We start from the raw sequence: 11,823 nt of genomic DNA, 5'->3' as shown, positions 1-11,823 counted from the left end.
GAAACAAGAATTTATCGCCATTGAAACATAGGTGCCTTCTTTTCTTATATAAATATATGCTGTATAGGAAATAGATTGTTATGCTTCTGAACGTAGGATACCTTCTTACCTTGTTCTGTGTGACTCGGAAGTGTCGGTCTCCAACTTTTTGGTGATATTCTTTTTTGTTAGTTGTTCAATCAAAGAATTCATAATGATGTCTTGTGTCTGACTAGTAAATTTTCTTTTTCTCATCAAATGATATTTCGCCTGCACCTGTATTCGTGACCAGTAGCAAGCCACCAATAATACTCAAATTTTGGTAAAATTCATATTTTAAGAAGTCCCTTTGGCTCTTATCGTAGAACCAGTAATTATTCAAGGTAATGTTGTAAAATGTTAAAACTAAGCCCAACATTATCGATGCGAGTTTGGTTTTGTAACCGATAGCAAAACAAACAGTGCCAACGATGGTTAAGATCACAGTAAACCATGATTTACTGAATGTGAATGCGATAAACATCAAAACAATTAAAATTCTACCGGCCAGGAGTAAATACCCCTTCTGTTTGCCATCTTTACTGTTAAGTTCCGGTAACATACCAAAAGTCGTCTTGTTTTGAACGATAGAATCGCTGAATGCGATTAACAAGCCACCTATAACACTGATATTTCTTAAAATAAATGACGATCCGGAAAATAGTCCGTAAATCAAAGCCTGGAAGATGATGCATGCGCAAAGCGTTCCGGTGGCATGCACTGTATGTTTTCTGAAAACCAGTAGAGTTGCACCAATTGTCATTGAGATAGTTACCAATAATAGGAATAAAACGACAAAAAAGTATGGGTAGCGCTTCCATTTATGAAGAAAGAATATCTGGTCTGACCATTGAGAAATTATTCTGAAAGAGTCCTCATAGAACGTGGCGACTATGAAAAATCTTGAAATACCCGGAATATATGGTCTCAATTTTTGAGCCAAAGGGTGATCAGTTAAATCTTCTATTTTTTTGCAGTATATCTCAAACGATTTTTTCCATTGACCTAGATTAACGCCTTGTGAGCTCCGCCTTTGACCTTGGCCACCTGAAGCATATGGGTTTCCCTGACGATTAGGTAGCCCCGTCCCATTTAGCATGTTCGATGACCCTCTGTACGACATTATCAGATGATGCTGCTTTCTTGAACAAGCACTACCGAAGTTGACCAGGACAATTATTTACTGATCGATTGTCACACGAAAGTATATCCAGATCGATGTTTGATCTCTTACATTAAACCTAAAACGTATACTTTCAGTTTAGAATTTTGGCATGTCCTCCAATTTCCTTCTGCGTTGGCGTTAGGAGGTGTCCGGGAAAGCCAGAGGACTTTAGGAACCGGACAAACTTAAATATCTGGTGCGTCAATCAGGCTAAATGAAAACATAGCTTGTTAAGCAATTCTATCCAATACTTTGAGATATAAAATGTCTATAAAAAGTAAGGTAAAACGCTAGCTGGTAGTTTTCCAGAACCGGATAAAGCAGCGGCAGTTTCTTGTAGAGTTTCCTTGGTAGTAGATGGCGAAGATTTGATCTTAGTTGAAACTTCGACTAATAGCTCATCATCAACGGTTTCAACGATGAAACCAACTTGCTCGTCGATGGCAGCAGCTTTATCAGAATCACCAAAGTAATCAGCTTCTTTTGGAGCATTACGAACGGTTCTTTTATTTTTCTTCTTTGCTGCTTTTGCGGTTTCTTTGGCTTTCTTCTTGTCTGCCTTGGCAGAGGCCTCGGAAACGGCATCCGCTTCAGCTCTTGCACGAGCTTCAGCATCAGCTTTGGCGGCAGCCTCAGCTTCAGCTCTTGCACCTGCGTCTCTCTCCCATTTCTTTCTTTCTTTTTCCTTCTTTTCTTCCTCCTTAAACAATTTGATACGGGGATCTTCATTTGCGACTCTTTCAACCAGTTTCACCAATCTTGCATTATCCGCAGTCTTTTTCTTATCTCTAGCTGCTTTATTCTTTCTTTCAGTGTAACGTTTCTGGTCTCTGTTTGATGAATCATCAGGAACATCTTCGTCCAAAAATTCAAAAGTTCTCCAAGAATCAAACCTGTGCCAGAAAGAATAGAACTGCTCGACCTCTTTCTTTGGCGTATTGACATCTCCCAAAGATGGAACAGGTTGCTTCTTTGAGAAACGGGCTTCAGCCTCGAAAACAGGTCCCCAGACCTCAAAAAAGTTATATTCGGTCCCTTTCTTTGGTTGCTCGACATCGGCATTGAAATCGCATGAGTCATACTGGGATCTCTTGGTTGAATCGGTAAGGGTTTCGTACGCTTTCTGAATAATTTTGAAGAAACCATCCTGCTCTAAACCGGCACCAGCTGCAGATTTCTTATCTGGATGATGCTTCAAGACTTGTTTTCTGTGACTTTTGATGATTTGAGAGTTGTTAGCTCTGTAACGTAATTTGGAAAGACCCATAGCAGCATATAAATCAGCAGTTTTCCAATCTCTAGGATCGTGAGTTAACAATGACTCATCGGTAAGCTCGTCGTCGAACAATAACTCATCTGGATCCTGAGTACTTTCATCCACAGTCTTGACATTCTTTTCGGCCTGAATCTTTTCAAATTCAGACCAGGTGTGGTTTCTTAATGTTCTTTGAGCGTGTTGCAAAAAGTACCTGCCCACTGGCTCAATTGGACGGCGGACTGCCGCAGATTTCTCGGCTTCAGTGTTTACCTTGACAGTAATATCGCTTGTTAATTCTGGAAGAGTGAACATCATTTCCCGTTTTATTCTTTCTATTTCCTGCAAACTGGCTAGCTGTAGTGAAGTTAATTTGAAAAATTTTTTCTCGATTTTCATCTTCTTTTACTTTTTCATCGCTTTACTAATAACTTAAAAGGTGGAAGGACAAAAACTAGGTATCAGTAAAGTCACCAATTTTAAAAATGTGGAAACCCCTCCATATCCAACATGACAAATGTCCAGAGGCAAGACCTTGTTGTGTTCGATGATAACTCTGTAATTTCCAGTGCACTCTTTTCTAAGGAGACGCATAGTCTAATATCAATTGCATCCGCTCCCGTGACTTCACCTTTTTGGCTCATAAGTGCAATAATGGAGGATCTGACGCTGGGCGTATCAAATTCATTCAATGAAACAACAGAATCGCCCCCTGCAAAGAAGTATCTGGGTCCCATAACTTTGGTTTCGTTCATTCACAATGCTAAATATTTTGCCAATGCCTTCTCAAAAATAAAGATTCCACCATCATCCTACAAAGTAGTTGATTTACTCACCGACTTTGTTCTCAAAAATTCAGGAATGCCAAATCACAAAGTTCTTTCCAATATTTTGAAATCCATTCCTGACAATCAATCTTCGGTCATTATTTTAGAGCAGCCCGAAATACTTCTGTCCCTGCTAGATGGGTTAACAAGCGATGACCTACATCGCAAACTGATAAATCCGGTAATGAGGCGATGCAAATTACTAGTAGTGACCACAAAATTGCGCTCCCTAATCCAGGAAACCAAGGATGGTATCGAGGCATCTCGATTTACAGCCTGCACCTATTATAAATCAATGGCTATACTTTCCTTACGGCCATTGGAGACAGGGCGTGCAAAAGATGTAACAGGATGTCTTAGGATTACTAGAGGTGGTTCTGCGAATACTCTTGACTGCCAAGTTCAAGAAAATGAGTATCTATATTTCAATCAAAAAGAAAATACAAGACTTTTCTATAGGTGATTTATATAGATATAGCATGCGATGGTTTTAGTTTATTTTCCTGTCCCTGATAATCTGATCAAGCTTGAATTCTACAGATGTTCTGGTTCTGATTAGTGAGAGAACTGGCCAAGTGCATTGCTCACCGCAAGTAATACCGTATGGGATGTTGCCAAGTTGACCTTCAATTATTCTCGTTAAGGACAAACTTCGCATGCTGGGGACAATCGTTATTTCTGTTGCCGATCTCGGCGTCTTTTCGTCAATCGTAAGTCTTTTAATCCAAGATGACAATAAACCCAGATTATCCATAACCTCCATTCTGTGTCTAAACTCCATAGTTGCTATATTTTTCAACTTTCTTTCTAGATGATATTTGAATTTATATGCCAGGGGTTCCATTTCTGTGAAATTTATCTGGGGAAATCCAAGATCAGAAAGGTCAACCGCACCAGGAGACGTTGGATAGTGTTTATAATAGTAATATCTTGAAGTTTTAATCTCATGTTTTAAATCATTAACAACTAATGGTGCTAGGTAAGGCCGTGCTAATGATACTATGAAATTATTAACATTGAAAAGTTCGGTTAATCTGGTATACGGACTCTCGCCTTCATTCAATACACTGGCATTCTCGGGAGCTAAGAATTTTGTAACCTCAGTCTTTTCTGCCGATAAAAATGAAACGATTTCGTTATCCAGATTTCGGCATAATAGTTTCGTATCTGTCGATATTACTCCAGACCCAAGACTGCAATGGATGGCTGAGCTTATCAATACGTTGGGGGATGTGACATAATTGAGCAGGTTGGGGCACGATTTATCTGTTGGATGGATAACGATGCTTAGCACTTTACCTGTTTTTTGGAAAACTTCTTCAAAAGTTAAATCCTTGACAATATATTTTAGCACGAATTGAATAAAAAGGTAAATGTCTTGAGAATACCCATGATGAATCAGGTTTTGTATCAGAGAGCCTAAATTTAAATGCTGATCAACATTGCCGTACCCGCAGCTTCTTAGTAATTCAACATCCATTTTAATCATATTAATAATATTCTCACCAGACAAGAGACCAGCTAAATCTTGATTGGACATGCTTGCAAAGAGACTTGCAATGCAGGCTCCCATAGAGTTGCCGCTGACAACATTGGGGATGAGATTTTGATCCAGCAAACCTTTGATGACTCCTAAGTGGAACATTCCGAAGAGTGATCCACCTTGTAAAATAAGCGCCGTGGTGCCCAGTGAAAGCTTACACCTCTGGAAAAAAGTTGTAGGTGTGCCAGCTGCATCCAGCAGGTCTAGGCCATCAATCACCCTTTCCAAGTACTGTTCGATGAGTACTTTGGTTCCTATCAAGGATTTGGTGAAGAGTCTCCTGTCCACAATTCCAGCGAAATTCCGCAGCATAGACGGTCCTGTCGTGGAGAACTTGTCCTTGATTGCTTCAATATTATTGCTTTCTAAAGCCGCTAGCAGGTATGCGTGCTGCTCCAGCACCGAATTGAAGTCGTATCTGCCTGAAAAGAAATTCCTTCTCCAGAGATTGGCCCCAGTTATCTCGTCAACTGTTGCCGCCTTGGTATGCCATTCTGCGTACGTGGTGCAATGAGCCAAGTCTTTGCTTGCCTCGTGGTACAACACTCGTGAATTTGGGCGCAGATAGTTCAGCAGCTTATAAACCCAGAATAAATAAATGTCCGATATTAAATGCAGAACCTGCCACACCACAGCAGGTATATGGTCCAATGTGGCATAGAAGATACTCAAGATACAGTTCTGAAACATGCTAGTAGCTGTAAGAGCACTTTTAGACCCTCTCGCACCTTCCCGTGGACTGACTTCACTATGTATAGTGCATCCATCTGTCACATCTTTCTGCTCTTTTGTGTGTCCACAACGTTTTGTCAGACCCACCGAGCCGCCAGAACAAGAACAAGAATGGGAACCAGCAGAAACGGTCATTGCCCTAAGTTAGGGCTTTGAAAAGCGACCCTGATTAGGGCTGAAGGCCCTCACATCTGGTGCCCTCCCTCCCCTCTGCTTTCTCCCTTAGGGGTAAAAAGACGGAGACATCACTTTGTCTGTTTAAATCGAAATGGAACGGGTTTAGAAACGTTCTAGTGACGTTTGGGAAATATCACTGGTGACGAGTTTTTTGACGGTTTTTATCGCGTCAAACGAACTCTGGTTTTTTGAAAGTGCCCTCTTTAGAATTCCCAAAACATATTAATGGCTTTTAAGGTGGCAAACCTCGGTGTACCCTGGCGCTTTAAACACTTAACGTCTCCACGGTGCTAGAACGAGTAGCGTGTAAAAGGAATTGAGCAGAATTTCATTAGCCATAATTCGAAGCATTTGGGGGTAGGATAATGTTCAGGAACAACTATGATGGGGATACGGTTACGTTCTCACCTACTGGGAGACTGTTCCAAGTGGAATATGCTCTAGAAGCTATCAAACAGGGAAGTGTAACGGTTGGTCTGAGGTCCAAGAAGTATGCAGTGCTGGTAGCCCTGAAGAGAAATGCAGACGAACTCTCATCGTACCAGAAAAAAATTATTAGATGCGACGAGCACCTGGGTTTATCGTTGGCGGGGCTTGCACCAGATGCCCGTGTTCTGAGCAATTACTTGAGGCAGCAGTGTAATTACTCTCGCATGGTATTTAATAGAGACTTGTCTGTCGAAAAGGCAGGGCACATGCTTTCTGATAAGGCCCAAAAGAATACACAGTCGTACGGAGGTAGACCATATGGTGTTGGTTTGCTGATTATTGGGTACGATCGTAGTGGGCCCCATCTGTTAGAATTCCAGCCTTCTGGTAACACGTTAGAACTATATGGATCGGCCATTGGTGCGCGCTCGCAAGGTGCCAAGACATATTTAGAAAGGACGCTGGAGAAGTACTTAGAGATCGAAGATCCGGAGGAGCTGATTAAGTTAGGCGTAGAAGCTTTAAGACAGTCTTTGAAGGATGAAACTCTGAGCAACAGCAATTTATCGATAGCGATAGTTGGTGAAAATCTTCCATTTACGCAATATGACGGTGACTCAGTGGCGCCATATCTATAAAGTACCTTTTAGTTAGTTTCCAAGTGCATGCGCTTATAACGCGGTGGCACCGATTTGCAACCGTAAATATCACACCTTCTTTGAGCGCTAAGTAGACAGATTTTTTTATAAACTCAATGAATGGAAACGAAGTTGCGGAAGAGAGAGAGCGGGTCATTAAAATTTGAAGTTCCCTGTGTGTTTCACGTTTTTCACGTTTTTCATGAGTTTCTACTTTTTCTGAACGAAATCTCTAAACAAGGTATAAAACATAAACTGCAAGAATATATAATATCTGAACACTTGTTGGGAGATCGGTACGTCGAATAAGCAAATGGCAATTATTGCTCCGATTTTGCTATACTTGGCCGTTCCTGGTTAAATTTATACGCGGTCTTAACGGCGCTAAGGCACAGACACTTACATTATTTAGCAAAATCTTGTAAGGATTTGTCATCGAAGCTCAAATACTGTCCATTAATTGCATCCGGTATGCCCTTTACGGCCAATTTAGCGTAAACCGTTGCTGGAACAGAGCTGTCGAGAAGCTGATTATCTTCCTTTAGTCCGGTAAAGAGCTTGAGTGACTGCTCTGACATTGATTTTGGCCCAAAGTTCTCTCTTATTTCAACTTGCATTTGCGTATCAACAATACCTGGTGCAACGGCAAGTGCCTTGACATCTTTCTCTTCATTTGCAATAGTCATTGCAAAATGATTCAATGCAGCTTTGGATGACCCATACGCCCCCCAACAATTAAAATAGGTGTCACTCGCATCTGAACTGACAAAAAGGATGTTACCATGTGTTTTTTTCAAGTAAGGCAAAGCAATCGATACCAAGGAAACAATGCTAAAGAAATTTATATTGAATAGCTGCTTCCATTCACTGGCGACAATATCATTAACATTTTGGACTGGTTCTAGAACGCCAGCATTGGCAATCAGGGAATCAATCTTGCCATGGCCTTCAACCGCAGTACCAACAAGCTGCTTTAGCACACTGTCATCTGTGATATCTCCAACAACATAGAAGAACCTTCCTCCGTACTTTCGCTTCAATTCCTTTAAAGGAGGCTCAGAGCGTGCAATACCATAAACAATTATTTCATCATCCAACTTTATTATCGTTTCCACAATAGACTTTCCAATGCCTCTGGAAACTCCTGTTACTAAAACCACTTTCGTCATTCCTCTCAAAACCCTTTGATCTCGCTCACCTCAAGTAAATAGTAAACTTATTCCTGAAGCAAATCTCAAGTCTAATAGCATATCATTTTTTTAAAATCTTACCAACTTTCATCACATGTCGATGCCGACATACATATATGTGCCTTTACTATTCTTGAACATTTGAGGATTGAGAAAGTTTCGTAGCGCGTAAAAGACGCTCAATTAAAATGCGAGAATATTCAAAACAAAGTCGCCTTGATTGCGACAATATCAGATACGAGCCTTATTACGAGAAAGAAATAGAAAAACAGTCATTGGCATAAATGTTCTCTAAATACTGATAAGAGGCAAAAGCTCCTTGGTTGATTTGATTTCACCTGAAATTTGTTATAGACTCACGACTTGTTTTTGCATTTCATTATTAGTAATCCTGCCTTTTTAATTCGAGTGTGTGGTATCTTGAAATATATGTGGATTCGTATATAGAACTGTGAGTTCAGCGCAGAACTTTTTTTCTCAATATAAAAATTCGAAGTGGGTTTTACATGATTTTAGTTACCAAACATCACGGCGCTTCTTTATGAGTATTTACTACATAGAAAACTCAAAGTGGCTCTCTGACTTTAATCAGATATAGTACAATGATGCCAGGGTAAAGGAATGAGCAATACACTAGCTGCATGATGCGTACAGAACAATTATATTAAATGTACCGCATTAGCGGGATTTCATGTCACTAATTAATTAAGGTACAGATTTATTAAGCAGACTGTTGTGGCATATTTTGCATCATTTCTAACATTAAAGACTGCCTACAAGTCGTGCTTAATAACAAATGTATTATGGGTCTGCTATAACTCATCACAAGCAAGGTGATAGTTGGGCTAGTTGATGGTCTCTCAACGAATATGAAAGAGTTTGGGGTATTGATTCAGTTTTAGCATAAATGTCTAATAAACAGGAACATTTTTGGCCAAATAGTCGTAGAATTGTGGTTTGATTTTGTATTGCAATAAGTCTTCGATAGCCGACCCGTACTTAATCAACTTAGGCTCTTGCCACTGTGATTGCATAATACCGAGTCCATATGGTCTCCCATTAGATTGCTGTCCGACTGGTAAAGTTATCATTGGGTATCCTGCCTTAGCCGCCTGTTGATAAGTAATAGAAAGCCCACTTGGCACTAACAGGCCATCTAATTTGAAGTTTTCTCCAGTAGCTGTGTCCGTGTAGTTTAGAGCATAGTCAATACCCTCATCTCTGGAACTCCGTTGAACGAATTCAACAGCTTGCCAATAGGTTTCATTTTGAACACCTCCCCAGGCCAAAGAATCCAAGAAAGAATCTTGCCCGGAAGAAAAAGCAGGATGAACGCCAGGTTCACCGCCTTCAGTACCACTAAATTCATAATTATATGCAATGATATCCTCTAAAGACCTAATATTGGTATTTTCAAGTTCGCTAAGATAGGATTTGATGTTATTATAGAAGTCAACTTTGATAACCGTGAATTCACTTTCATTCGTAGCACCCATTTCCCAGTCCCAACCATCATCTGAAATGACATCCAGGTTACCGAAATCTGTATTATTGTAGACGGTGGCACCGGCTTCCTCAATTAACTGAATGACGCCCAGAAGCCTCTCAACTTGGTCCGGTCTAGCGTGAGTCCATAATTTCTGCCATGGGAGACCGAATCTAGCACCTTTCAATGCATCTTTGTTAGATAGAAAGCTGATATAATCACCATTTTCTGGTACGTTACCGGTTTGGTTTCTGGTGTAGACATCTCTTTCATCTTCACCCCACATGTATTGAAATGCATAAACAGCATCACGTACTGTCCTTGCAAGAGATCCTGCAGTATCCTGATGTTCTGATTCTGGAATAATCCCGGCCCTTGAAGTCAAACCCACAGTTGGTTTGAAACCGACAATGCCGTTTCTTGTTGCAGGATCAATAACACTTCCATCAGTCTCAGTACCTAGAGAAAACATAGCCATATTAGCTGCGATTGCACCTGCACTACCGGATGAACTCCCACCAGGGTTCAAGGTCAAGTTGAAGGGATTACGAGCCTGTCCACCACGAGCCGAGTAACCTTCAGAATAGCTAGAGGATCTCATATCTGCCCATTCACTAAGAGTCGAATGACCGAATAATACCGCACCAGCGTCTCTCAACTTAGAAACGACATGTGCATCCCTTGGTACAATAGATCCGAGTAGCATCCACGAACCACAAGTTGTATCCATCTTGTCTTTTGTTGCAAAATTATCTTTAACAAGGAAAGGTATTCCGTGTAATGGACCTCTCACAATACCGGCAGCTCTTTCGCGATCCATTTCCCTAGCGATGGATAGGCAGTCTGGATTTACTTGGAGGATACCGTTGACGTAAGGATTAACTTGGAAATAACGATCCAAATAACAACCGACGACATCTTCTGAAGACAGGATTCCTCTATTGAAATAATCTTGCAATTGGTCAATGGTTGCATCTTCCAAAGTAATACCATTACAGGTATCCATTGGGAACACTTCTTTGGAAGCGACCTGAGGGTACACAAACGATGTTGTATTCACCAATTGATCCATTGAAGGTTCAGTGGAGGTAAATCTCTTCCATAATTTCTCGATGGGATGAGCATTAGCCAATGATAAGGCATACAGCAAAGCGACAGAATATTGGACCTTCATGTTTGGTAGTGTAGCTATTTTTCTTCATATGTTAAAAGTTGTTCATAGCACTCAGAAACAGTCCTTTATATAGTCATCACTTTCTGCATTACACATCGACTACATTTGCCATGTTGCATTGTTTGATATCAAATTGGCACTTCGGTAATGCTTAGCATACCTGCTCCAAACGAACAATACTGTCATTGATATCGCTAACTTACATCCTTTTCTTTTGTGCAAAAATTAAGCAAATATCTGATTAGATAATTGTACAATAACATTGGTTAAAAAGGCTGTTGATTAAAATTCAATAGCGTATACTTTTCTTATCGTTGTCTTACTCAGCCAATATATTGACATTTCGGCAAGAGATCCAACGGAAGTCGGAAGTGCCGCCGCATCTATCTAGAACGGTAACGGAAATCCGCTATGAACAGTATCATGCCCATCACTCTTGATTGACGTTCAGAAGATAAAGTTATAACTTTGATTTCCAATTCTGGTTTGTGATTGTTTTTTGATGGCTTTCTCGCTATTCTTTGCATTACCTAAAGGGTTTTACAAAGAAAACTCGCACGTAAAAGAAAATGCGTGTGGTTATGCAACAGAAGAAAAAAACTTTTTTCCGGATTGAGCTTAGTCTACGTACTGTTTGTTGCCATTAATCTGCAGAATCTGGGAATCCATTCTGGAGCAGCGCTACTCTTAGATAACAACTTTTGCAACCATTTTCTTTTCGAACCTTGATGATCTAAAAGGGAAGTTCCCAGGTGGATCTTCTTCCCAAATTGGTGAGTGCAAGAGCTCTTATGACTCGTATACATGAGAAGGCTGAATTCGTTTACAATCTTTCTGCCGAGAATAGAGAGCAGGCACAGACGGTGATTTAGGAGGCTATAGAAGTAGTTTCTGTAATCCAATCACACTCCAATCTGTCGAAAACTGTCTTTGAATTGATTTAGAGATCAAGTTTGACAGAAAAAAAAATTTGTACATTCAGATGGCCCAGCACAGAAAGAAAGACGAAGATACAATCCATGCTGTATTTGAAACGACTTTATTATTGCTTTTCTTCAAGTCATTTTGTATGTTTTGAGACGTATAACACAAAGTGATAATGAAGGTAGACCTACGTAATCATAGTTCGTTCATGGAATTTTTAAATGCCAATCTTGTCAATCGTATTTTTGACGCAGAGAATAATTCA

At 40.3% G+C, this 11,823-nt stretch overlaps 7 protein-coding genes across 7 annotated transcripts; 2 read left to right on the top strand and 5 right to left on the bottom strand.

The window, feature by feature from the left end:
- Positions 1-211: 211 nt before the first annotated feature.
- On the bottom strand, positions 212-1,141 carry ERV29 (the record flags this gene model as incomplete). The annotated part of the gene is made up of 1 exon (XM_037288774.1): positions 212-1,141. The coding sequence occupies one exon, from the start codon at positions 1,139-1,141 to the stop codon at positions 212-214; it is 930 nt and encodes a 309-aa protein (XP_037144669.1).
- A 310-nt stretch (positions 1,142-1,451) lies between these two features.
- Positions 1,452-2,837, bottom strand: ZUO1 (zuotin; the record flags this gene model as incomplete). The annotated part of the gene is made up of 1 exon (XM_037288773.1): positions 1,452-2,837. One exon carries the CDS (start codon positions 2,835-2,837, stop codon positions 1,452-1,454), a length of 1,386 nt encoding a protein of 461 aa, XP_037144668.1.
- Positions 2,838-2,948: 111 nt separating this feature from the next.
- On the top strand, positions 2,949-3,728 carry ELP6 (Elongator subunit ELP6; the record flags this gene model as incomplete). Its single annotated transcript, XM_037288772.1, has 1 exon — positions 2,949-3,728. One exon carries the CDS (start codon positions 2,949-2,951, stop codon positions 3,726-3,728), a length of 780 nt encoding a protein of 259 aa, XP_037144667.1.
- Positions 3,729-3,755: 27 nt separating this feature from the next.
- Positions 3,756-5,675, bottom strand: TGL3 (bifunctional triglyceride lipase/lysophosphatidylethanolamine acyltransferase; the record flags this gene model as incomplete). The annotated part of the gene is made up of 1 exon (XM_037288771.1): positions 3,756-5,675. The coding sequence occupies one exon, from the start codon at positions 5,673-5,675 to the stop codon at positions 3,756-3,758; it is 1,920 nt and encodes a 639-aa protein (XP_037144666.1).
- A 407-nt stretch (positions 5,676-6,082) lies between these two features.
- Positions 6,083-6,784, top strand: PRE5 (proteasome core particle subunit alpha 6; the record flags this gene model as incomplete). Its single annotated transcript, XM_037288770.1, has 1 exon — positions 6,083-6,784. The coding sequence occupies one exon, from the start codon at positions 6,083-6,085 to the stop codon at positions 6,782-6,784; it is 702 nt and encodes a 233-aa protein (XP_037144665.1).
- A 404-nt stretch (positions 6,785-7,188) lies between these two features.
- HG535_0E00210 (SDR family oxidoreductase) lies at positions 7,189-7,953 on the bottom strand (the record flags this gene model as incomplete). Its single annotated transcript, XM_037288769.1, has 1 exon — positions 7,189-7,953. The coding sequence occupies one exon, from the start codon at positions 7,951-7,953 to the stop codon at positions 7,189-7,191; it is 765 nt and encodes a 254-aa protein (XP_037144664.1).
- Positions 7,954-8,885: 932 nt separating this feature from the next.
- Positions 8,886-10,634, bottom strand: HG535_0E00200 (uncharacterized protein; the record flags this gene model as incomplete). Its single annotated transcript, XM_037288768.1, has 1 exon — positions 8,886-10,634. One exon carries the CDS (start codon positions 10,632-10,634, stop codon positions 8,886-8,888), a length of 1,749 nt encoding a protein of 582 aa, XP_037144663.1.
- Positions 10,635-11,823: the final 1,189 nt, after the last annotated feature.

The sequence above is a fragment of the Zygotorulaspora mrakii genome, chromosome 5 (assembly GCF_013402915.1).
Source record: "Zygotorulaspora mrakii chromosome 5, complete sequence".
Lineage (NCBI taxonomy): Eukaryota > Fungi > Ascomycota > Saccharomycetes > Saccharomycetales > Saccharomycetaceae > Zygotorulaspora > Zygotorulaspora mrakii.
Note: the sequence above shows the minus strand (reverse complement) of the source record. Positions and strands in the feature narration are given on the sequence as shown.